A 26,017-nucleotide genomic window follows, 5' to 3' on the forward strand; every position below is an offset into this window, starting at 1 on the left:
TTGGTCTGCCCCCCAGCCTGGGTCCTCCAAGGGCAAACAGGCGGGGAAACGTCAGTTTTGATGGGACGCCTGGGGCGACCTACCAGTTCACATCAGGCATCCACCCACAATAAAGCTTCCCTTCTCCAACCGATTGTGTGCTTTTCTCCTAGAGTGGTCGTGGCTGACTTCGGACTGATGGGTCCTCAACACCCTCTCCTGGGCCTACAGCCTCTAGTTTACCTCTACCCTGCCCAACCACCCTCTGCCCCGTCCCTACTGGGGGACCCATCTCATGAGGCTCTACTCGAGTGGGAGGTGAGGCGGCTCCTTGGCTTAGAAGCGGTGCCAGCAGAGTTCAAACACAAGGGATACTACTCCTGCTATTTCCTTATCCCGAAGACCAAAGAGGGGCTCAGGCCTTTCCTCAGCCTGCAAGGCCTGAACCAGTACATGGTAAAGCTCAAGTTCCGCCTGGTCTCTCTGGCCTCCATCATCCCCTCCCTGGATTCCGGGGACTGAACTGTAATGCTGTCCTCAATCTGCAGGAAGCGTTCTGCCACATCCATATATTCGAGGGGCATGAGCACTTCCTCTGTTTCATGGTTGGGCAGGAATGCTACCAATTTATGGTCCTCCTGTTTGGCCTGTCCACTGCCCCCAGGGTATTCACAAAGTGTATGTCTGTGGTGGCAGCCTACCTCAGATGTCGTGGGGTCCAGATCTTCCCCTATCTGGATGACTGACTGGTCAAGGGCAGCCCCCGGTCGCAGTTGTCGGATCACGTGGTGCTCCTCCTGTCCATGTGTGCTATGCTGGGCCTGTTGGTGAATGACTCCAAGTCCACATTAGTCCCGGTACAGCGCATAGAGTTTATTGGGGCAGTCCTCGACGCCATGTCAGCCAGGGCCTCCCTCTCACCAGACAGTTTGAAGACCCTAAAAGCATTCATTGACACGGTTGCAGAGTTTCCAGTGACAACGGCCAGAGTGTGTCTTGAGCTTCTGGGTCACATATTGGCATGCACATATGTGGTTCAGCATGCCAGACCATGGATGATGCCCCTCCATCTCTGGTTGGCCTTGATATTTTCCCAGGCCAGAGACAGGATGGACAAGGTCCTCACTATGGCCAAGCCAGTGATCGCCTCCCTACAATGGTGGTCCTCCCTGGGGAACGTGCTCTGGGGATCCCATTCAGAGGCAGGCCTCCGTGGATGGAGCTGGTGTCTGACACATTGGACCTGGGGTGGGGAGCCTATGTGGGGAACGTTCAGATCCAAGGTCTGTGGTCTGCACAGGACCTTGCCCTCCACATAAACATCAAGGAACTCAGAGCTGTCCGACTGGTGTGTGTGGCCTTCTGCTCGCACCTGGTGGGCAGGGTGGTCTGGGTTCTCACAGACAACACTGCCTCAACGTTGCACATCAACAGGCATGGTAGGGCCTGATTCTCTGCCCGGAACTCATGGCAGGTCACCTGAGCCTGGACTTCTCCTCTCAGCACGAGTGGTCTCTTCACCCAGAGGTGGTGCATAGACTTTTCCAAGAGTGGGGAACTCCCTCGGTGGATCTGTTCGTGACTCGGCAGAACCGTCTGTGTCCCTGGTTCTCATCTGGGGGGCACTGGGACTGAGCGCCATCTCCAATGCCTTCTTTCTATCCTGGTCAGGCCAGTTTCTCTATGCGTTCCTCCCGTTCCTGCTGATTGGCAAGGTCCTGGAAAAGATAAAGACGGACAAGGCCCAGGTCCTCCTGGTTGCCCCGATGTGCCCCGGGCAACATAGGTACAGGACCCTCATGAGCCTGACGGTAGCTCCGCTGTGGTTGTTGCCACCCCTCCTGGACCTGCACTCCCAGGACCAGGTTTGCCTCCTCCACCCCAGCCTAGTGGCACTCCACCTCACCGCGTGGCTGCTCAATGGTTAGGCTGAGAGGAAAGGACGTGATTGGAAGGGGTTCAGTGTGTCCTCTTGGGAAGTAGGTGACCCTCCACACACTGAGCCTACTTGCTAAAGTGGTCTTGATTTTTCCCATTGGAAAGCAGGGCGTCTCTCCCATGGCTGCCCAGATCTAGTTCATTTTGGAATATCTCTTTCACCTTAAAGCCCAAGGCCTGGTGCTCTCGTCTGTCAAAGTGCACTTGGTGGCCATATTGACCTTCCATCCGCTGGTGCAGGGGCACAAGGTATTCTCCCATGCTATGAATTGGCCGATTCCTTAAAGGGTTGGATCGTCTCTTCCCATGCGTTAGGCCCCCAGTCCCACAGTGGGACCCTAACTTGGTGCTGACCAGATTGATTGGTCCCCCCTCTTAGCCGCTAGCTACTTGCTCCTAGTCACACTTCTCATGGAAGGTAACCTTCCTGGTGGCGATAAGGTCAGCTAGACGCGTCTTGGAACTCGGCCCTGACCTCCGAGCCCCTGTACACAGTGTTCCAGAAAGATAAGGTCCAGCTCCACCCACATCCTTCATTCCTCCTGAAGGTGATCTCTGCTTATCACATGGGTCAGGACATTTTTCTGCTGGTCCTGTGCCCCAAGCCACATGCATCCAGCGAAGAGCGCCGCCTCCATATGGTGAATGTGAGACGGGCTCTGGCCTTTTACCTGGAACAGACTAAGCCGTTCAGGAAGTCCTCGCAGCTGTTCATTGCCTCGGCCGAACGTGTGAGGGATTGGCAGGTTTCTACTCAGCGGCTCTCCAACTGGCTCGCCTCGTGCATCTGTACCTGTTATGACCTAGTGGGAATCCCTCCGCCGTCATTTGTGAGGGCACACTCGACTAGGGTGCAGGCCTCATCAGGTGCCTTTGTAGCCCATGTCCCCATTCAGGAGATTTGTAGGGCTGCCATGTGGTCTTCAGTTCACACATTCATCTTGCATTATACAATCGTTTCCCAGATCAGGTAAAACACTGGGTTCGTCAGGGCTGTGCTCCCATCGTGAGAATTTGTGAACTCTTATCCGCCTTCAACAGATATAGCTTGGAATCGTCTATTGTGGAATACACATGAGCAATCACTCAAAGAGGAAAAGACAGTTACCTTTTCCATAACTGGTGTTCTTCGAGATGTGTTGCTCATGTCCATTCCACATCCTGCCCTCCTTCACCACTATTGGAGTTGTCTGGCAAGAAGGAACTGAGGGTGGGAAGAGTGCGCAGCACCCCTTATACCGTGCCATGGAGGCACCACTCCAGGGGTTGATAGGGGTGCTCCCCTATGGGTACTACTAGGGGAAAGACTGGCACCGGTGCACTTGGTGAGCATGCATCCCTATTGTGGAATAGACATAAGTAACACATCTTGAAGAACACCAGTTATGCAAAAGGTAACACACCTTTTTTTAGTAGAACATGTTCAACAGAGTACTGTACTGTATTTGCTTTTCTTTTGTCTCTGCTGCTGCCTGATTGCGTACATTCAGTTCCAAATGAGGTATGTAGTTGACCAGTCAGTTTGTAAGTCTGGAGTTCTACTGTACTGGCCTTTCAGTATGGTGAAAGTTTCACAGGAAAGACCAAAAACATTCATGGTCCCTGAAACATTTTTTCAGATAGACTGTAGATTTAACAACCGAATATGGAAACAAAAACAATTGAATGTTGAGATAAAAAACTCTGAATTTGCTTCATATTCACCAATTATTTACTGAGGGATTGCCCTGGTATGTGTAGATAATGGGGGCTGCTCAGTTTTAGACTTAGGAAATCTGCTGTCTCTAAGCCCACTAGAGATTCTACTTCCGTGAAGTTCCACAGTACTTTGTTCCTGCCTTACATTCATTGATTTTACTTACAAAAACTTTTGGAAAGGAATTGAACATTTTATTTTTGTCTACTTCTTTACAGCAACATAAAGAAGGAAGAGTGGTCCAATAATATGGTAACTGGTTTGGGTTGAGTTACTTTGCCATGGATTTCTCATGTGATTTTAGGAAGTGTGCTTAGTCTACTTGTACATCCAATTTGTGTGGGTTAAATGAGGATCATAATGCTTCCCTGCTCCAGTGGGTTATTGTGAGGATAAATCCATTAAAGATTGTGAGGTGCTCTGATTCTATGGTAATGATGGACATATAAATACCTAATATAGATGTGCATGTTGCTTGGTAATTCAGTTTCAGAAAAAAGTTTTCATGCTAAATTTGGGTTAACAGTGAGCTTTTACAGCTACGTTCTAATTGCAGTACCAAATTCTACCTTGAAGACAGTACTGCATCTGCAGAATCTTTAGTATGGATGTGAACAAGAAAGAAAATAGCTCATTTTTCAGAGGCCAGGTTGTGTTTGCTGAGCTCACAGGTGTGTTCCTGCTTGCTTACTGAACAAATTTGACCTGGAAATAACTGACCAATAAAAATGGACTACCCCCCTCCCCCAGCCATTTTTAATCATTTTGGAATCGAGCCTAACTTTTCTTCGATTAGTGCCCTATGGGTGCTCCAGGTCAGGTGTGCATGCACCTCTTTTGCTTTCTGCTGGAGATTTTCAGCAGCAGTGCCTGCTTGATCCACACAAGCCCCCTATCTATTCTTGTGTCCTGTACTGAGGGTATGTAGGACTATGACGGATGAACCACCTTCAGTTCCTTCTTAACTGCCTTGGCCTGAGACAGTGTCTAGTGGTGCCGCCTTATTTTGCCAACTATGCCATTTGTATTTGATAGTGTACTTAACCTTTAGTTTAACTTGTACTAATAAATTAGTTTCAATAGTTTTTGTTTTGTTTTTTTGCCCCCCGAAGAGGCAGACATTCCCTCCTCACCCCCAACACCATTCTTCCTTCTTGTGGGAACTTTCCTTCCTGAAGTAGCCTTTTTGGGGGGGATCATACCTAAATCTCCAGGAATCCAGCATTGCGTTATTGCTGGGAGTCCTTACCAGTTAGAGATGGCCATTTGCACTGTATCTGCTGCTTAAGGGATACTCAAGTGCTCTCCAAGGGCATGATCTGTTTATGATTCAAGAGTCATTTCAGGAAAGAGAGAGAGAGAGAGAAGCTTAGACTCCTCATTGTGGAACACTCCCTCTGGCAAGCATCAGACCCAGAACTCTGCCCCTTCTCCTCCCGCCAACAGTGATCTCCAAGTGATCATAGTGTCCCATTACCTCTGCAGCTTGATTAGATCTGCAAGTGATAGCATGAGGTTCTCTGTCAAGAGAAGCCCTAAATCTCATCAAAATGAAGTTGGGCCCTAAGAGACCTGCCATACTGGAAGTGCCACAAAAGACATTGCTGACGTCTCAAGGATTCTCTGTACTGAGAGTCCCTCTATACCTAAACCTAGCATTAGGTAGCATGTAAGCAGGATCAAGGTACTAGGAGACTCCAGGTGGTACCAACTGTGACCTCCGCTTCCTCATTGCTGTATACGGTACCCAGATCCATCAGTCAGCTGATATTGGCACATTCTGCATCACTCTCGGTATCACAGGTTGCTGCTGCTAAGACTTGTCAGAGTTCTTCATAGAACCACTCAGGAATTCATTTTCTCCAGAGACCTATTACTCTCTGAATCTGAGTCTTTCTTCAGTGATGGAACACTGCCAGTCCCAGGGCCTGCTTTACCTGCTACATCACTCACCAGTACTAACTGGTTCCTTGCGAATGGACAACTTCCTACACTATCATTGTCTGTCCCCCTTTTGGACTGTGGGATGCAACCTGGAACTGGGGAACTACCGTGCTCCCTTAACTCGCCAACCTGGTCTCTCTCTGTCAGTGCTTTGCTATTGACAATCAGCAAGCACCTCCAGGCGCTGTTGTGGTGGTGGTGGTGGTTCTGGCTGTGGGGTGGTCTGGGTGTGGGGGGGTTGTGGTTGCAGGGGTGTGTGTGACCCCTCCCCCTGTGGCTGAGGAGTAATGGGGCCAAGAACGGGGGAGAGGGGTCACTGTATGGGGAGCTACTCCCCTGAACCTTACCCCCTACTACACCTGGACCCACCCACCGAGCCTCACCCTCTGCACCCAGACTGCCCCCGCAAGCCCTTCCCCCAAGGTGCAAAGCTTCCTGTGGCTGGATGAGTGTTTTCTGGGGGTTGATCTGATCTGAACAGACGCACTCGCGCTGCCAGGGAGTGGTTAACGAGCACTGGCGCAACTTCTTTGCTTTCCCCTAGAAAAATAGTTTCTGTGGGAAAGCCAAGAGAAACTGCCGGGGCGGCGTGGGGGAAGGGCATGTTTCTGCGCATGTGCTGTGGCAAAGAATTCCCCCAGGACTACAGATTGCATGAATGCTCCCTAATTCACTCATGAATCACATGGAGAAAGGCACCAGCCAATTGCTGCCAGCTCCTCAACATTGCGCCCCAGAGTTGTAGTGTTTTGCCCTGGTCAGATGCCTGACCAGTGTAAGTTTATTACCCAGCCTTCTCCTCCTTCAGTGTGGAGAGAACATGCACAAACCTTTGCACTCTGAGCTGGCATTTCCCAAGCACTTCAACCAAAACACTGTTTTAGGTAAAATATAAAACAGATGTAACTACAGAAAGAGAGATTTTAAGTGGTAGACATAAAAGGTTAGAGATAGTTATCAAAGAAAATAAAAGTAAGTGCACAGTCTAAATATTAAACATGATCAGACTAGGCAGTAATTAGATCAAGCAGATTTCTCACCCCATTGGATGTTGCAGTCCTTAATACACAGCCTTTTCTCAAGCCTGGGACTGGTCTCCTTAGGTGAAGTCTTTGTCTTTCCAGTATAGGTGGGGGAGGAGAAATGCATGATGCCACCATCTCTTGTTTTATAGCCTCAGTCCATGTGCCTGGAAAATAGTAGGCCAGACATGTCCTGGTGGGCTTTGCTGAGTCATAGGATTGAGTGATTTCCTCTTGGTGTGGTCTTGTGCAACTGTCATTGAATTGTAAATCCCTTAATTACAGCTCCTGCTGATTAATGGTTGTTGAACTCCCTCCTGGGTGGGGGATCACCTCCTTTGTATATCACTAGCAAACTTAGAGCATGTTTCAGTAACAACCATATAGTAAAATCCCATAACTAGATATACACCAGTGATATACATATTTTGACAGAACAATGGGTTTTGGCATATCAGGGCCTTTCATATGATATCTTACATGACATGCCTCCTATGAAATATATGCAGTTCTAGGGTGCTGCTTTGAGGTACAGAGTGCCACAGTAGACAACAGTTTTTCTCACTGCCTAATTTCTGTTCAAATTTACTTCAGTTATAAACCCAGGTCTGATATGCCTGGACCCTTTTCTTTTAAGGGACACTTCAAGACATAGCATTGAGCAGTTCCACATCCCCATTGGTATGATGTGTCTGGGGTGCTGCCCTCTTTTCCTTTTGGTCTTTCCCATTAGCCATATTGGGATTCTTGGGCAGCCTAACATCAACAGTTTTCCAAGGCACCTAGCTCTTTTTTGTTGAATGTCAGAGGCAGCACTCTTCTATCTCATGGCTTCTCCCCCAGTCAGTCCCTACTGCGGGTCCTTTTCACCCATCCACCCTCCTCCCCCACCACCATTATGATTTCAGATGCATCCTCTCTGGGATGCAGAGCTCGTCTTCAGGAGCATACTATTCAGTGCAGGTGAACATTCCAGGAATGTACTCTCCGTATACCCTCTGGAGTTGCCTACCATTTTACTTCCTGCCTGTGATCAAGGGAGAGTCCAGCAGAGTAAAGACTGACAACAAGGCCAGTACGTACAACATAAAACATAAGAGGGGAGTGAGAGCCTTTTCCCTTTCTGTAAAGTTATGGAACTGGTATGTAGCCCACCACATCCTTTTTTCAGCTGTTTACCCATCTGGCCTCCTCAACACCATCGGTGATGGTCTCAGCAGCTGCTTTTCTCAGGATCACAAGTGGGAGCTTGCCAACTCCATACTCAAACATATTTTTCAGTTGAGATTTTCCAGAAGTAGGTTGGTTTTTTGCCATAAACGCCAAAATGAAGTGTGCAAAGTTTTCCTGAAGAGGTGGTCTAGGTAGCCATTCCCTGGGAGGTACCTTCTCATCTCTTGGTTGAAGAATCTGTCACATGCCTCTCCTCCAACACTTCTCATCCTCAGTCTTAAACAAGATCAAGTAGGATGGAGCCAAGGTTGTCTTAATTGCACCAGCTTAGCTGAGATGGGTATCAATTCCATATCTAATTTGCATCCTCTCTCTTCTTGCTATCAACCTTCCTTTAACACCCAGTGGCTACACTGTTTTCTTTAAAGACAAGATATCCCTCTGGCCATATCAGTGGTTCTTACCTGAGGTCACCTTGGATTTTCATCTCAATCAGACTAGTCATCTCCCAGTTTTTCACCATAAACCTCATTAGACTAGGGAGGATGACATCCTTCACACCTTGCATGTTAGAAGGCTGTTGTCTTCCTATTTAGATAGGACTAGACCCTTTCAGGCCTCTCTTCCATTATTTGTTTCTGTCACAGATAGAGCTACAGGAACACGCGTGCCCCCAGAGACTTTCTTTCCTGGTATGAAGCTGCCAATATTCCATTACCTTCTAAAGCTATATATAGTCCATTCTATCAGATTGCAGGCCACTTCTGTTACCCTGCTAAAAGACATTCGTATTTCAGAAATCTTCAAACCTTTCACATGGGCCTCCATCCACACATTTCTCAAAGCATTGCTCTAGTGCATGCATCGTGCATAGATGCTGTGCTTGGGACTGCTGTCTTCCAATCAGTTTTAGATCCTTTTTGAAAGCACTCACCACCTCTAATGAGTACTACTTGGGAGTCACCTGAAGTGGAGCATCCACAGGGACATTACTTGAAGAAGAAAAATTTATTTAACTTATACAGTGGCTCTTGCTGGCTGGTGAATTTGTTTAAACCTTGATTGCAATGATAGTTACTGCTACTGAATCTATTTGCTAATTCCATATACAATCATAATTGACTGTTCCATCAGGAGTGCTGAGGGAGCAGTCCAGGGATGGGCAGCTGGTGCTGGGGGGAGTTGGAGGGGCTGGCAGGATCCATGAATGGCTTGTCAGAAACCGCGACATGTCCCTCCCTAAGCTTTTAGCTCCGCAACTGTCATTGTCCGGGAACCGTGGCCAGTGGGAGCTGTGGAGGCAGTGTGCGAGGCTAAGAGCGGAGGGAGGGACGTGTTGCTGCTTCCAGGGAGACCCCTCCAAGGTAAGCGCCGCCCAGACTCCTCATTCCCTCCCGTGCCCCAGCTCCCCTCCCTGAGCCCCTTCCCACACCCAAACTCCTCCTGCTGCTGTTGGGGGGGGGCGGGGAGTGGGCGGCAGGTGGTGGCCTGTGACTGTCCCAGCAGCAGCTGGTGCGACTGGCACAGGGGGATGCCTGAGCTGCTTGAGCAACTCTGGAGCCAGCCACACCAGCTGCTGCTGAAGTCATGGAGATCACGGAAAGACATGGAATCCGTGACTTCTGTGACAAACTTGCAGCCTTACCCATAGGGCTCTTGGAACATTCATAGTTCGATCCTAGCAAACTCCTTCCAGGTGCTGCTGCTGTTTTCTGTGTGGGTGTGGTGGTAGAGGCCACAGGGCCAAATATCTACTAAAATATGTTTCCAGTTAAAATTTTATTTTTATTCTCATGAATGTTTCACTTTTTCAGGAGTAAGAAAATTTTAAGCAAGAAAAAACTGAAAAGAAAACAGAAGACTAAATTGAAAGTGAAAACACGAAACAAGGTAAATGATGTGGATCCATATGTTCAAGATATTACCTCTCCCACCTGGTCAGATTCTGCTGTATGTCATAAAGAGGAGGAGATTCATGACAAACTACTTCCTACTGATTATTTTATCACTATGCTTAAAGACAGTATCTATATTGCGTTTACCTCCACAGAAATCCCTATAAGAGAGAAGGAGGAAAGCCAGTCTAATAGAGAACATGAGACCAGTAAGCAATGTAGTTCTGATTCCAGGCTAGAATAATATAGCTATGTAAATCCTCCCCTTCTAAAAAATTATAAAAGAGGGAAGGGAGCTTACAGGCAAGACCAAAACGCAGAGTAGCGTGGCCAAATAATGCTATGATGTGCCCAATCAAAAATCAAATATGGTCTCATTTCCTTATGTTGATACTCTTTTTTTCCTTCTAGTTTGACACAGCCAGTCTTTCAGATGGAGGTCTATTGCCAAAGGACTTCACAGGTTAGGAGAACAGAATCAGCAGGAAAGAAACATTTTGAGGACTTGTCAGATGCATCAGTTTGTTTTGCAAAGGAATTCTGGCATGGATTGACAATCTGAAATACCTCTGAAGCATAGAAAGGCCTTTTAAACTAGTTGCATCTCTGAAAAAGATGTCTTTAGAAGCAGTCTTCATACTTGATGTCTCCCTCATTGCCCTCTGGTACTCAGCCAGAGCCAAGAGCTACAGTGTGATAGTATGCTGACCCATGTGGCCCTGGAAGTGAAAGAGGGAACCACAGATTAACTGTTCTCAACCATTTCAAAATTTGAAATGAGGGGAAGCTTATGAGGGGAAGCTGTTTGGCAAACCTATGGATAAGCTGGTAGCGGGCTTGTTGGAAAGATCAGGAAAGAACTTTGTTCCTAACAAGCAGGATAGGAATGACTACAGGTCTTACCCCATATCAGGGTAGTCCTTTTACACTGACCAATATAGAAAATCCCACTGGAAACACTTAAGAGGAAAATGAAACAGGTGCTGGGGAGCATGTGGTGGCAGAGGTGTGTTCTTTGGTTCAACCTCAGATTCCTCGAAACAAACTGCATGTCTAGCAGACACTCCAGTGTAGAGAGAAGCCCCAAATTAGTAGTTGGCAGCTGCTTCAGTTTGCAGTGTTCTGACAAGTGGTCACCCTTGACAGATGGATTTTGGAAACAATGCAACAGGGATAGTCTTTTGGATTTTTTTCAAATTGGGGCAAATTTATCCCATTTCCCTTGCTAAAGGATATGCAGAAAAGATGAGACATACAAGTGGCCATCCTTCATCTCCTCTGAATGGGAGGAATAGAATCTGTTCATTCTCCAGAGAGGAACCAGTGCATTCACTCCATCTTCTTGTTCCTAGTCCAAAAAAAAAAAAAGACAAAAGGCTACAAGGCAGTTCAGTCTGAAGGTATCTCAACAAGTTCATGACAAAAACAAACTTAAGATGGAAACCTTAAATCCACACTAACCGCTATCAACAAGGGTACTCTAGGGCATCCTTCAGATCTATTCATGTCAACTTCCATATCCCAATTTGGTTGTCTAACAGGTGCTTCTTGTGCTTTGCTCTTAGAGAACAGCACTACCAGTACAGGTCTCTTATCTTCTGGTTTATCAGCAGTCATGCAAGTATTTATGAAAATGCCGGTAGTGTTAATACTAGGAATGGTATTCTTGCCTATTCTTTCCTGGATGATCTCCTTTTTCTAGCCTTATCCAGAGTCAGAGCTATAGCCAGCACCAGTCAGGATGCTGCAGAACCATGGCTCTGTGACTAAATTGGAAGAATAATAGTTTAACACCTTTGCAATAGATTTCCCACCTCAGAGGATAATAGGTGCTGTTCTCTATAAAGTTTTTTCATATCACAGGAAAAACTGAGGAATCTTATAAAAACTGGTCAGCCCCTCTTGGGTAGTACCCACTTTCACACACTGTCTATTCTAAGATCAGTAGTCTTTTGTATGGATAATCTTTAGTGAACCCATGCTCATGTGAGGATGCTACAGAGCTTCCCCTTGTCCTCCCTCACCAATCTCTTTTCCACCCATCAGCAAAGGTGTATACCCAAGAGGATACTCAAGTCCCTCAGAGACTGGGTTTCAAGCAAATTTGATTCAGGCTTCCGGATAGGCAAACCAGTCAGGAAGTTTTTGCCACGGATGCCAGTCTGGAAGGATGGGATGCTCACACCAGGTCAAGGACTTCCTGGGGATCTGCTCCAAAAAGGGAACACAAACAGTACAAATTACTTAGTGCTCCCATATTTGGACACTGGTCATGACAGACAAATACTTCAGTAATGTCTTACATCAGTAGGTGAAGGGGAGCAAGGTCAACACTCTTATAAAGAGAAGGTTACTTGCTAATGACTTTGGCAGATTCTTCCTGCTCCCTTCACATCTAAGGGGAAAATGAATGTTAGAGCTGACTGGCTTAGTTGGGAACAAATAGATCATTCAGAATGGGAACTGTACCCAGATATGTTCTATCTGTTTGTAAAGGACTTAGTCTCCAATCTATTTGCCTCCCACTGGAATCATAAGATTCCATTGTACAGGGAAGAAATGATGATTTAAAAAAAAAAATCAAAGCATAGAAAATTAATTTGTCCTATCTTCCTAGAGGAGCTCCTCATCTTTCCCATTTAAGAAGTTTTTGAATGTGAGAGTGAAGGGTTATTCTACCTGAATGTTCTGAAAACATGTTTAAAAAGAGAAATAAAATTGTCAATGTTAGTTTGACATTCAGAATGAGCAAAGTAAAAGAAAATACGAAAATTAAAAGATGGCACTAAAAAGGGAGAAAAAGTTACCTGTAGAAAGTATTTCTGTTCAAGATCTAAGGAGGAGCTTTGGATTTCCAATGACAATACATTTCCTTAAAGAGAAGGCAGGGTTTTGCTTAGTCTTGCAGAAGTGTTTCAGACACCACCTTGGATTGACTTTTTGTCATATTCCCAGCCTGAAATGCTGCAATAGCTGGAAGCCAGAGTGTAGCTGGTGTGTTGCAGACAGGCTGCTGGGGTCAGAGTTGCTGGGTCACAGCTATATTGTAACACGGATACTCATGGTGGGACCTGCATGCTGTTTGGGAGCTGCAACAGCAAAAGGGCAGGTTTTTCCATAAGATTCACAGTCCCTTACCTGACTGCTTGGGCAATTGGACTTTGACCATACCTACTCTTGAGAGGTCATGTTCCTTGTTGGTGTAGGATATACTGCATAACTCTAGAAAACTGTCTACCTACAAGTGTTAACTACTGTTTGAAATGGACCAGATTGGTGCCTTGGGTGAGGCAAACATCTTATTAGTAGTCTCAGCTTCTATGCTTCGTATTTTAGAGTAGTTAATAGACTTAAAATTGAAGACTTTTCTAACTCATCTTTGACATTTTTAGTTGACGGTAGATTGCTGTTGCCGCATAATATGGTTATCTGATCTGTGTCCCCCTTTAAGAAATCCTATCTCTACTTGGGATCTTAATTTGGTTTTAGCTTCATTTAGGAACTCACCTTTTGAATCCTTGTATGATTGTTCATTGTATTGTTTATCTCTTAAAATGGCTTTCATTATTGCCATAACCTCAGCCAAAAGAGTGAGCAAATTAAATGTCTTAATGGCTGAGCCACCATTTATGCCTTTTCAAAAAGATAAGGTGGTTCTTAGGCCTGATCCCAGGGTTTTGCCAAAAGTGGTGTCTGATTTTCCTATGAGATGATTAATTTACTGGTATTTTTTCCTAGAGCTGCATATTAATAAAGGGGGATCTGTTTTATGTATTTTGGATGCAAGAATGCTCTTGCATATTTATCAGAGGGGTAGCTGTGTTAGCCTGGATCTGTAAAAGCAGCAGAGAATCCTGTGGCACCTTATAGACTAACAGACGTTTTGGAGCGTGAGCTTTCGTGGGTGAATACCCCTTGTCAGCCACTCATTACAAAAAAAAAACAACCGTAGTGAAATTGCCAGGTAGGTATATTGCTAGAAGCAAGCAAGAGATAACGAGGTTAGTTCAATCAGGAGGATGGGCTCTGTTCTAGCAGTAAGGAGGTGAAAACCAGGGAGAAAACTGGTTCTGTAATTGGCAAGCCATTACAGTCTTTGTTTAGTCCAGAGCTGATGTGTCAAATTGCAGATGAACTGAAGCTCAGCAGTTTCTCTTTGGCTGGTCCTGAGTTTTTTTGCTCAGAATGGCCACCTTAGGTCTCATATGTGGCCAGGGGGTTGAAGTGTTCCCTACAGGTTTTGTATATTGCCATTCCTGATATCTGATTTGTTCCATTTATCCTTTTCCGTAGTGACTGTCCAGTTTGCCGATGACCTAGCAGAGGCATTGCCGGCAATGATGGCGTATATACATTGGTGGCTGCAGGTAAATAACCCTGATTGTATGGCTGCTCTTTAGTCCTGTGATGGTCGCTGTGTAGATATGTGCAGAGTTGCATCAGTTTTTCTGGATTGGTTCCTGAGCTAAAGTTACTATGGTACGGTGCAGTTGCTGGTGAAATACGTTTCAGTGTGGCAGGTGTCTGTGGCAAGATTGGCCTCCATCCAAGACAGCCTGCACCCAACCATCCAAGCTGCCACCCAAGACTCCACTGCCACATAAGCCCCCAGCTAAACCCTCCAACACATCATCAGATCTACAACCATCGAACAATGATCCCAACTTTCACAGTCTTGGTGGCAGGCCAATCCTTGCCCACGACACCTGCCAACCTGAACGTATCTCCAGCAACTGCACACTACCTATTACCTAGTACTCTAGCTCAGGAACAATCCATGCACAACCTCGATGCCAACTCTACACATCTCACACCACGACCACACAGACCTACCCATCAGCCTCATCATTTCAGCACTGGTCCACCAATGTCAATATTCCATCATCATGCCAGCAATGCCCTCTGCTATGTTACATCGCCAGACTGGACAGTCACTACGGAAAGGATAAAGAAACAATCAATATCAGAATGCAATATACAGAACCTGTAGAGACACTTCAACCTCCCTGGCCACACTATAGCAGACCTTAAGGTGGGCCATTCTGCGCAAAAAAACTTCAGACCAGATCAAAGAGAACTGCTGAGCTTCGTTCATTGCAAATTTGACACCATCAGCTCTGGACTAACAAAAGACTGTGAATGGCTTGCCCACTTCAGAACAGTTTCTCCCCTTGGTTTTCACACCTCTACTGCCTAGAACAGGCCCCTCCTCCTGATTGACTAACCTCGTTATCTCTAGCGTTGTCTAGCATATAGTTACCTACCCTGGAAATTTCACTACCTGCTCTGACGAAGTGGGTATTCACCCACGAACTCACGCTCCAAAATGTCTGTTAATCTATAAGGTGCCACAGGATTCTCTGCTGCTCTTGCATAATTAGATATTTTAATTTTTGAAAATTGAGATTATTTCTGTTTTACCCTGTAACCCACATGAGTTTTAGCATATCTTTCCAGACACTAGAAGGATTAAAAATGTATTGTTGAATGTTACACATTAACAAATTCCTCTACCTATGTCAGCATGATCACATTCTACTACAGCTGTGGCAGCTTCTCTTGCTTACCTTAAGCAAGATCCAGTTACTGAAATGTGCAGGACTACCACCTGGTCCTCTGTACACACCCTTCTAAGCATTATGCTCTTAACTTGGCCATAGGGGCTAATGCTAGATTTGGTAAAGCGGTGCTTCAGTCTCTATTCAACTGGGACTCTGTTCCCTCCTCTACGTTATTTTCAGCACTGCTGAACAGTCCCATGAATGGGATGTAGAGCCACTTAAAGAAATGAAGTTTACTTACTTGTAACCAGAGTTCTTCAGGATGACTCTGTATAGTCACACTTCCATCTGTCTTTCGCAGTGGAGGAATCTGAGGTGGTAAAGGGCACTGCACCCTCTTAAATAGCCTTGGACCTTCCAGAGACACTGAGGGGAGGTATAGGAGAGGGCAAAGGAACGCTCGAACAGTTACTGCTTGGAGAAGGTTTTATTTTTGGGTGCCATTAGGTGGTGCAATACCCATAACTATGAATATGCAGAGTCCTTTCGAAGAACTCTGGCTACAAGTAACCTTCATTTTCAGACCTTGTTGAGCCAGTCTGGCTATTAACATTTTTGATAGGTGATTTTTAGCATACTTCGTAGACATTATAATTATTAGGTCTTTAATGAATTGTGTGGTGGCATTTTTTCACCTATATCTGGTTTTTGGCATCTTTGCTGCTGTTTTATACAGTGATTATGAATATGAGCACCTTTATGTATATAGCTACCACACATAAAAACATAATGGCAACCAAATCAACATCTTTCAATTTCTCAACAGAGCTGCACCCCTAGCCCTCCAGCCCTCAGTGAACTCCTGCTCTAAAAGATAGACTTTTATAGTATGTCCTCAAGATTAATAAATTTAGGACCAAGTGGATTATTCCTAAAATTATTTACATTTATCACAGTAAAGTGTTGGGGCTCCATTTTGTTACGTACTCTACAAACACAATACAAAACCCTCCTTGTCCCGAAGAGCTTACAGTCCAAATAGACAAGATGGAATGTGGGAGGGGAAATAGAGGCACAACAAGGTGAAGGGATCTACCCGTGGTAAAACAGGAGGTCAGTGGCAGAATCAGGACTAGAACTCAAGTCTCCGAGTCCTAGCCCATTGGACCACACTTCCTCTCCAACTGAACGTTGTGTCATGGAAAATACTCTGCCATCAGCTCTCTGCTGTATCAATGAGATTCTAGTTTGAGTATCTCTGCAGAATGAGGCAGTGTTAGCTCAATGCAGAAGGACAGATGGATTGGAATACTTCAGATTTGAAACCTAAATTATCAAATAACATAATGCTGAATACTGAAAGTAGGACAAGAGACAATTTCTGAAAGTTGGTCAGCTCATTGTAAACATGCACAGTCTAGAGCTAAAAGGGTTGACTTCTGAAGTTGCCTAGGTGAAGGTAAGATGACTTGACCACCTAGTTATAAGGAGGATTGGGTACTGCAACATATATAGATCAAAGCCACATGCAATTCTAATGAGAATGAGTTTAAATATGGAGATGTTAAAATTTATTGTACAGTAGCTGCACTGCAATAACATTTGACATTAATGAAGTAAACAAGGCTTTATGCAGAAGATGCTCCAAAGAACGTTGATATTTGCCCTACAGTTGTTTTGCAATAAGAGGGGAAGCATTGTTTATGAAATAAATTGCTCTTAATTTGTATAATTAAGGCCAGTTTATTCAGCTTTAGGGCTGAAAACTGAGGTGAATGTATATTTGGTTTATAAATCATTGCAACAAACTCTGAAAGTAAGTGTGTGTGTGTGTGTGTATATACACACACACACAGCAGAAGTATATTTTATTAATTTTTATGCTATTTAACTTCCTGATTCTGTAGAAATTACATTTTTGTGTTGAGTCTGGAGCTTGTTTTATTTTGAATGAGACGTGACAATCTGGGCAGAACAGATTTGTCTACTTTTTTTCAAGTATTTTTATTAAAAAAGCAGTTATGCTCTGAAAACTGGCATGGTGTGTTTTCATGTTCATGTCTCAATGAGTTCCATATCAAATTTCTGGCTTGGCAGTTGCAAAGTGGGATCTCAAAATCAGTCTCTGTTCTCTAGGATTTGTTGAAACATAGATAACGTTCTGTTTAGTGTATGACTCAGGAAAATTTTTTGGCTTTCCTCTGTTTATATTTGCTTTGCAGCTCTAATGAGTAAGAGCTAGTGTGACAGACCCAGACCCGTTGGGTGCAGGAGTCTGGTCTTATCGGTAGCCCTGCCAAAGGACCTCCCCCCAGCCTAAGGGGAGGATCCACAGGACTTGGATAACCAAGTCTGGTGGAAGGCAAATATACTGGCCACTGGATGAATAGTTTTCTGTTCCCTGAGTGTCCAGAACAGGGGCAACCCTAAAGCAATCAGGAACCTGCTAGAACCAGTTAAGACAGGCGAACTAATTAAGTCACCCTGGAGCTAATTAAGAACTTACTAGAATCAATTATGACAGGCAGGCTAGTCAGGACACCTGGTTTGAAAAGGACCTTCCAACAGTTAGTGAGGGGTGCACAAGGAACAGGGAGTAAGAAGGCATGCTGCTGGAGGACTGAGGAGAACAAGCATTATCAAGCTTCAGAAGGAAGGTCCTGCCGTGACAATAAAGAAGGTGCTGGGGGGAGGCTTTACAGTGGGTTCCAGACCAGGGCCCTGTGGATAGCAGCTGTCTACATCTCCTGTAGCAGCTGTATGATAGCTAGAACTCCCTGGGCTATTTCCCCATGGCCTTCCCCCAGCACCTTTTTTATCCTCACTAAGGGCTGCTGTGAACCTCTGTGGCGAGCAAATCCATCAGAAAGCGCAGGACCCACCAAGGCAAGGAGGAACTTTGTCACAGTAGTAAAAATGAACTTTTGTTAGAAATTTTTTTTTTTTAATACACACACAGGGATCTCATCTGCTTAGCATGAATGTGCCTTTTCTGCAGTCAGCTTTCTGACCATAATCACATTTTAGTGTTAAATTTATTCTTCTGTTCCACTGTTTAGGTTAACACTCCTCCGGGGTCTCCTGCTTGTTTTCATGGCGTAGATTCCCAAATGTATGTCAGTGTTGTATGAATTACATTTAAATATAAAAAGTCAAAAATACGTCTTAGTTGATTCAGAAATCCTATTATGTGGTTTTCCTGTTGTTGCTAGATTATACAGCATATGGTGTAATGTAAAATCTCCTAATTTGAAGGCTTTTGTGTAAGAGTTATGATAAAGAAAGATACACATGCTGGTGAAACTTGCTTATCACTGTATATTATGAATGATGTGCTGCTTTTCTCTGCCATATGGACTTCTGGTCATCCGTATTTGAAAAAATAAAATATTAGCCCACTTTTTACCATTGTCTGGGTAAAGGGATAGTGAGACTTTGATATTTCTCTTTAGTGAAATTTGAAAAGTAATAAACTTTATAAATGAAGAATTAACTTTCAACCAAAATTAAAACCTTATTGTTTTTCAGACAGAAAACTTGGAGAGTACAATAACCATACCGGATATCAAATTACACAGCAATCCTTCAGCTTTTAATGTTTACTGCAATGTCCGCCATTGTGTTTTGGAGTGGCAGAAAAAAGAAACATCCTTAACTTTGGCTTCAAAGAACACTGTGCAAAGTGGGGATTCAGATAGTGATGAAGAGGAGGAGTCCAAAGAGCCACCCCTCAAGCTTCCAAAGGCAAGTGACCCTGGATACTTTTTCATGTGTAATTACATAGTCTACCTGGCACATCTTTGCCAGTTTTATTCATCAACATTAATTTAACCCTTTCTCAGTTGAATCCTTTTACTTTATGACAAGTTATTAGGAACACAGTAATTGTCATATCAGGTCAGATCAGTATCCATCTAGGCAAGTATTTTCTCTGACAGGGGTGGGTACTAGATGCTTCAGAGGACTGCAGGAAACCCTGAGGCGGTCACTTGGAAATAAGCTACCCATAGAAATTTCTTTTTAACTCCCTCAGTTAGAAGTTGGCTTATTCTCTGATTTATGAGGGTTTATATTACTTCCAAACATTTATTTTTTCAATTCCATGTACTATAACTGGATATTTTCATCCTCCATATAAATATTTTGTTCTTTTTTGAAATCTTGCTTAGCTCTTGGCTGCAATGTTTTGTGGCATTGATTGATTGTCAGTCTGTTTTATTAAGATTGTGGACAGAATACTTCAGTAATAATAGCTTTTAGAATTTAATGACTTTTTAATGATTTTGCTACGAGTGTATAATAGGATGCTGTTCAGTAGTGGAATATTAGAAAGAAAAGCTGGTGGGAATGGTTAAACTGCATCATGTTTCTTACCTGCATATTTTATTTCCTCATATGTCCAATTACCAGTTCCATTTAGCTGCTGAGTATGCCTGTTGTGAATTCTGTTTTGCCCACCAATTAGTGTTTGTTTAATATGTGTAATCTATTTAATATTGTTTCCTGTCATCCTTCCCTTATGTGCGCTCAAAGGGAGTTGGGCAGAGCAGCTTCACATAGTTCTTTATGTGACTTCTTATAATAAGATTGAATTAAATACTACTAAAATTGCGTTTTTTATGTTGGTCATTGTTGCCTGGAAAACAGGAATCTTACAGTTGTTTGAGTTTACAGATGTTCTGTCATGAAAGGTTAGCTTGCAAGCCCAGAGAGGATTTTGGTGAACTTCAGAGGGACTTAACCACAGTAGATAATTGGGCAACATGGCAGACAAAATTCAGTGTTGACAAATGCCAAGTAATGCATGTTGGAGGGGAAAGATTGGTGATAGTAATGCACTTTTACAGGGTTCTAAATTAATTACATAATCTCAGCTCATTGACAGGATGCAGCTAGGTGAATCGTGAATCTAATCCAGTATGGCAGTTCCCATATAAGGCCATAGGGCAAAGAATTTACAATTTCTTTGTAAATTTGGTTGATAGCTTTCAAAGGTGGAGTTGTAAATGCTGCCTACCTTGAATTGTTTACTTGGGAGGGAAGGGATTTGTGATTTTTTTTTTTTTTTTTTTTTTTTTTGAGTAGTGAATATTCCATATTTATTGACTTTGTCACCTGATCAGAATAGAATGAGTGACAGCTTACCTGTGTCAATGTGAAAAAAAACAAGCTGTTTTAACATCTTTAACATCTTTAAATACTATTTGCAGTTTCTAGAAATATTTTCAGAGTGAGGCAGTGTTAGAACAGTGTGGATAAAATTTTCAGAAGTGACCTAGACACTAGATTTTCAGTTCTTTTGGTACCTAAAAATGCAGTTAGTCATCTAGTGGGGCTTTAATAAACACCTACACAGGGTATATGCCAGATTTCCATTGTAATTTGGAATTAGGCATCTAAATTGCTTAACTACATATCTGCGTCATTAGGCACCAAAGTGCCTTTGAAAATATGGACCATTTGGAACCCAACAGCCTGTCTACAATGTACCAACCGCTGTGCATTACTTGCGATGTGGACTGTGTTACAGTGCAATTAAAGTCCAAGGATGCAGTTCAGTGTACTTTCACTGCTCTATAGCAGTGTTCACATAGTGAGTTACTGTGCAAGCAAGCTGATTCACACTATAGCTTGGTGCACAGTATCCCTGTGTAGACAAGCCCTGTGTCTTGTTGAAAATCCTTAAGATTTAGGAGCCAGAGTGCCTAAATCACTTTTGAAAATGGAACCTAGACTCCTAAGTCACTTAAGAGTTTTTGCAAATGTTATCTTCATTAATAGGTGAATTGCTTTGATATTTCGTGTGTTTGTGTATAAAAATAAAATAAAATACTGGATTGGCATAGGCTACTGAGCGCATTTTTGTTAATTTGATATAAATGAGGAGAGTTGTTGCAGAGGATTTGAAGTCTCATTTTAATAATTACTAGACTTCCTTCCTTTGAATAAGATACTGGGCTAAATAGAGAATATTGATAAAGATCTTTTATGGAATAGCTCAGTAGTTTGAGTATTGGCCTGCTAAACCCAGGGTTGTGAGTTCAGTCCTTGAGGGGGGCCACTTAGGGATCTGGGGCAAAATCAGTACTTGGTCCTGCTAGTGAAAGCAAGCGCTGGACTTGATGACCTTCAAGGGTCCCTTCCAGTTCTATGAGATCGGTATATCTCCATGTTTGTCAAAGTGTCAGAGGGATGGAAGTTGGAAGAAAAACTTATACTTGACTTTTTCCACTTTCACAGCTCCTCTGATGCTAAGCTTTTTAAGACTGAGATTGAGGTCTAGTTTATACAAGAAAACTTGGTCACTATAACTATGTTGCTCACAAGTGTGAAAAATCCACACTCTGGAGTGATGTAGTTAAGCCTACCGAAGTCCCAGTGTAGACAGCACTAGGTCAGTGGAAGAATTCTTATGTCGACCTAGCTACGGCCTCTCAGGGAGGCGGATTACCTGCACTGGTGGGAGAATCCCTCTTGTTGGTGTAGATCAGGGGTTGGCAACGTCTGGCACGTGGCTTGCCAGGGTAAGTATCCTGGTGGGCCGGGCCACTTTGTTTACCTACCGCGTCGGCAGGTTCGGCGGATTGCAACTCTCACTGGCCGCGGTTCACTGTCCCAGGCCAATTGGGGCTGCAGGAAGCAGCAAGGGATATGCTGGCTGTGGCTTCTCACCACCGCCATTGGCCTGGGACGGTGAACTGCAGCCAGTGGGAGCTGCAGTCAGCCAAACCTGCCGATGTGGCAGGTGAACAAACTGGCCCGGCCTGCCAGGGTGCTTACCCTGGCGAGCCACGTGGCAGAGGTTGCTGACCCCTGTTGTAGATAATATCTGTACGGAAGAGCTGTGCCACTGTAGCATTTTAAGTATAGACAAGCCTCTAGAATGCTTGTTTCTACTTTAAATCCAAAATACTTTTCCAAATGACAGTTGGTAGTTGAAAACAAGCTGAAATTCATTGTACTTTTTGTACAAGATGCATTAATAAACCTCAGTGAAATCTCTGGTTTTGCTTTCTGAAGTCTGATTGGCCAACGAGCAAGCCAAATTGTTTTACGTAGGCTTTTATTTTAAATGTAGATCTGAATGAAAAATTCTGTGGAGGTTCCTGTAAATAGATGTTGGAGCAAAATTTGCTGTTTTCCTAAACTGCTGTGTGCCTTTGTTAGTCTTGATGCAAGAATTTTATATTCTTTCTATGATGAAAGTGTAGTTATCAGTGGTTCACAGTCATGATGGAAGGACATATCAAGTGGAGTCCACAGGGATCAGTTCTGGGTCCAGTTCTGTTCAATATCTTCATCAGTGATTTAGATAATGGCATAGAGAGTACACTTATAAAGTTTGCGGATGATACCAAGCTGGGAGGGGTTGCAAGTGCTTTGAAGGATAGAATTATAATTCAAAATGATCTGGAGAAATGGTCTGAAGTAAATAGGATGACATTGAATAAGTACAAATGCACTGTATTCCACTTAGGAAGGAACAATCAGTTGCACATATACAAAATGGGAAGAGACTACCTAGGAAGGAGTACTGCGGAAAGGGATCTGGCGGTTATAGTGGACCACAAGCTAAATATGAATGAACAGGATAATACGGTTGCAAAAAAAGCAAACATCATTCTGGAATGTATTAGAAGGAGTGTTGTAATCAAAACAAAAGAAGTAATTCTTCCACTCTACTTCGCGTTGATTAGGCCTCAGCTGGTATTGTGTCCAGTTCTGGGGGCCACATTTCAGGAAAGATGTGGACAAATTGGAGAAAGTCCAGAAAAGAGGCACCAAAATGAATAAAGGTCTAGAAAACATGGTCTAGAAAACATGACCTATGAGGGAAGATTGAAAAAATTGGATTTGTTTAGTCTGGAAAAGATATTCCCCTTCAGCCTTATAATAGTTTTCAAGTACATAAAAAGTTGTTACAAGGAGGAGGGAGAATTTTTCCTCTTAATCTCTGAGGATAGGAGAAAAAGCAATGGGCTTAACTTGCAGCAAGGAAGGTTTAGGTTGGACATTAGGAAAAACATCCTGTCAGAGTGGTTAATCACTGGAATAAATTGCCTAGGAAGGTTGTTGAATCTCCATCATTGGAGATTTTTAAGAGCAGGTTAGAAAAACATCTGTCAGGAATGACCTAGATAATACTTAGTCCTGCCATGAGTGCAGGGGATTGGACTAGATGACCTCTCGAGGTCCCTTCCATTCCTATGATTCTGTGAGACAAACGTGTGTCTACTTCGGACACAGTTGGATTAAGAAGCCCAGTGATGAAGACACTGGCCTTGGTCCTGGAATTGAATTCCATGATTGTTGCACAGGCAGTTCTTAATTCATATGATCTGATAGCAAAAGCTTCTAAGGCACCACTGGCATTGGCTTCTGAGATAAGAGCCGAGCCCCAAGAAAAGCCTTTGTATCAGTCGTCTTTTGGTTCCAAAAATGATGGCAAGAGATAAGGCTTCTGTTATCAGGGCTATGTTGCATCCAGAAGATTAATCAGATCTGCATTTTTTGGCATCAGATCCTAACCTGAAAATTAGATGAAAATCCCTGTGTAAATCTCAGTTATGGGTTCTAAGGACAGCATCTGATCCAAAGGTTGCTCTGGAAGTAACAGTAGTTTCGTCATCACCGATTCACACAGCTTCATTGGTTACTGTGATAGTTGAAATTAACCACACAAATCTGCAGTCAGGTTACATATTAGAGCCACGAGACCAGTTAGCTAAAGTGGAGAAGATGAAAGCTCCAACCAATTATCCTTCTCATATTTCGACTCCTGTGAAACGGAAGAGATGGGATAAGTGATCTCATTTTTCCCAGAGACTTGCCTGTTGCCCCCAAGAAGACCTTTGAGCTCACACGGTGAAATGATGTTGCCTTTTTCTGCTAAACATGCCAGGTCCTTTAGTTTCTCTAGTTGTCTTTTTGAGTCTGCAGTCTGTGCTTGTTCGATCTACAGAGGAACTGGATTGAGTTAGGCTTTCAGAGGTCCCATTGAGATTTCATGTTCAGGAAAGAGTACTTCTGGACATTGGGCTTGTGCTGCCTTATCTTCTAGAATATGAGATGTTCCTAGAATTTGGGTGGTGTTACTACTGACAAGTTCCACCAAAGGATGCATGGTCCTATTAGTGTCGTTTCAGCAGCACAGAGAGATTGCACAGACGCTGTTGGAAAAGCTTGCCCATTGTATCCGAGCTTCCCAGATCTGGCTACTTCTCCTGTCTTCAAAGAGCATTGTCTCTCTATGATCCCTGAAATTCAGTCAGCAGCAGGAGAGCCTGCAGCTCAGAGTACCAGCAACTGGAGCCAATAATGGAAACTGACTCATCACCAAATGAATTGTTGAGGTGGCTACCACTACTTCTCGTTCTGAGGACACTTTACAATTCCACAAGTTTGTAGATAAGATGGCCATGACTTTAAAACTTCCATCTATAACATTGGAAGAACACTCTCATTCTGTATTTACGTTTTGGGTGCTCTGTCAAGGAATGAAGTCTTTCTTCCAGTTGTAGATGAACTGGTGCAGCCTGCAAAAGCAATGCAGTGTACCTCTTGGAAAAAACAAAACCAAAAAACCCTAAGTTATATTGTTTACTATATAAAAGATTCTTCTGTGTTCATGCCCTAAGCCTTAGTTGCTAGTAGTGGCAGCAGTCATTAACTCTAGAGGAGGAGATTTGCATTTCACATTCTCCAGCAAGAGGGGAAAATAGATGGAGGCAACTGGTTAAAAAAAGTGTTCGCCATTGTTTGCGTTGAAGAAACAGTGGCTAATAACCAAGCAGTTATGTTGCGATATCAGTACCCAGTATGGGAAAGGTTTTCTGCCTAACACAGGCAGAGAATAGTCCACTGATTGCCCTTCATATGGGAACAAATGATACTTCTGGATTTTCATGGGGACGCTTCAAGGAACACTAGATGAGGCTGGGAAGGGTGCTTAAAGAAATGGAGGCTAATGTGATGTTCAGTGGGATTCTACCTGTCCCTAGAAGAGGAGAGTAAAGGTGAGACAAGATTATTATGATAGCTAGATGGCTCAGACAGTGGTGCTATATAGAGAGCTTTGAGATAATTGTCCACTAGGAGATATTCACAGACAGAGAAGTGTTTTCATGGGAAGGACTCCACCTTAATAGGGAGGGAAATAAACTTCTGAGATGGAGGTTGACGCAGCTGATTAAAGTGCTTTAAATTAGGAATTCACAGGAGATGGCTGGGAAATACTTTTGTAATCTCCATGCCTGGTTCTAATCCTGAGTGGGGGAAAAAATCAAGTAACAGAGGATATAGTGATGGAGAAAGGAACAACAGAGGATAGGAGAATGGATATCAAGAGGACAGATACTGTCCGTGGTATTGTCATTAACAGGCAGGCAGGCGATACTGGTAGTAGAATGACTATACTTAATTGTGTGAGGAATCTTGGTGAAGCCAAGCAGAAACAACTAAGATGTCTTTACACCAATGCAGGGAGCCTGGGTGACAAAATGGATGAACGAGAACTCTTGGGTCAGGAAGTTAAACTAGATATTCTAGGGATAACAGAAATACGGTAGAATAGTAGTCATGGCTGAAATATAGGTATTGAAGGGTATGTTCTGTTCAGAAAAGACAGAAATACAGATAAAGGTGGTGGAGTAGTATTGTATATTAATGGTAAAGTGGCAATCCGGAAATTAGAAGTGACTGGATAAAATGGGGAATCTGTTTGGGTCAGAATCACTTTAGTGAAGAAAGCTGTAAAAGAGGCTTCACTGGGATAATGCTTGGGGTATGCTAAAGACCCCCATAATCTGATTTGGATATGGGTAGGGACTTCTTTATATTTTCAATGAGATAATCATAAAATTTCCAGTA

General features: G+C 43.7%; 1 protein-coding gene across 4 annotated transcripts in view; it reads left to right on the forward strand.

Annotated features, from left to right (window-relative positions):
- The window catches only part of MYCBP2 (MYC binding protein 2), a 457,693-nt gene that overhangs the window by 19,898 nt on the left and 411,778 nt on the right, over window positions 1-26,017 (forward strand). For all 4 annotated transcript variants that reach the window (XM_075061530.1, XM_075061532.1, XM_075061531.1 and 1 more), the window contains exons 2-3: window positions 9,567-9,642; window positions 18,677-18,892. In XM_075061530.1, coding sequence (XP_074917631.1) covers window positions 9,567-9,642; window positions 18,677-18,892 — 292 coding nt within the window. The remainder of the gene's footprint in view (window positions 1-9,566; window positions 9,643-18,676; window positions 18,893-26,017) is intronic.

This window comes from Chelonoidis abingdonii, chromosome 1, assembly GCF_003597395.2.
Source record: "Chelonoidis abingdonii isolate Lonesome George chromosome 1, CheloAbing_2.0, whole genome shotgun sequence".
Classification (NCBI taxonomy): domain Eukaryota; kingdom Metazoa; phylum Chordata; order Testudines; family Testudinidae; genus Chelonoidis; species Chelonoidis abingdonii.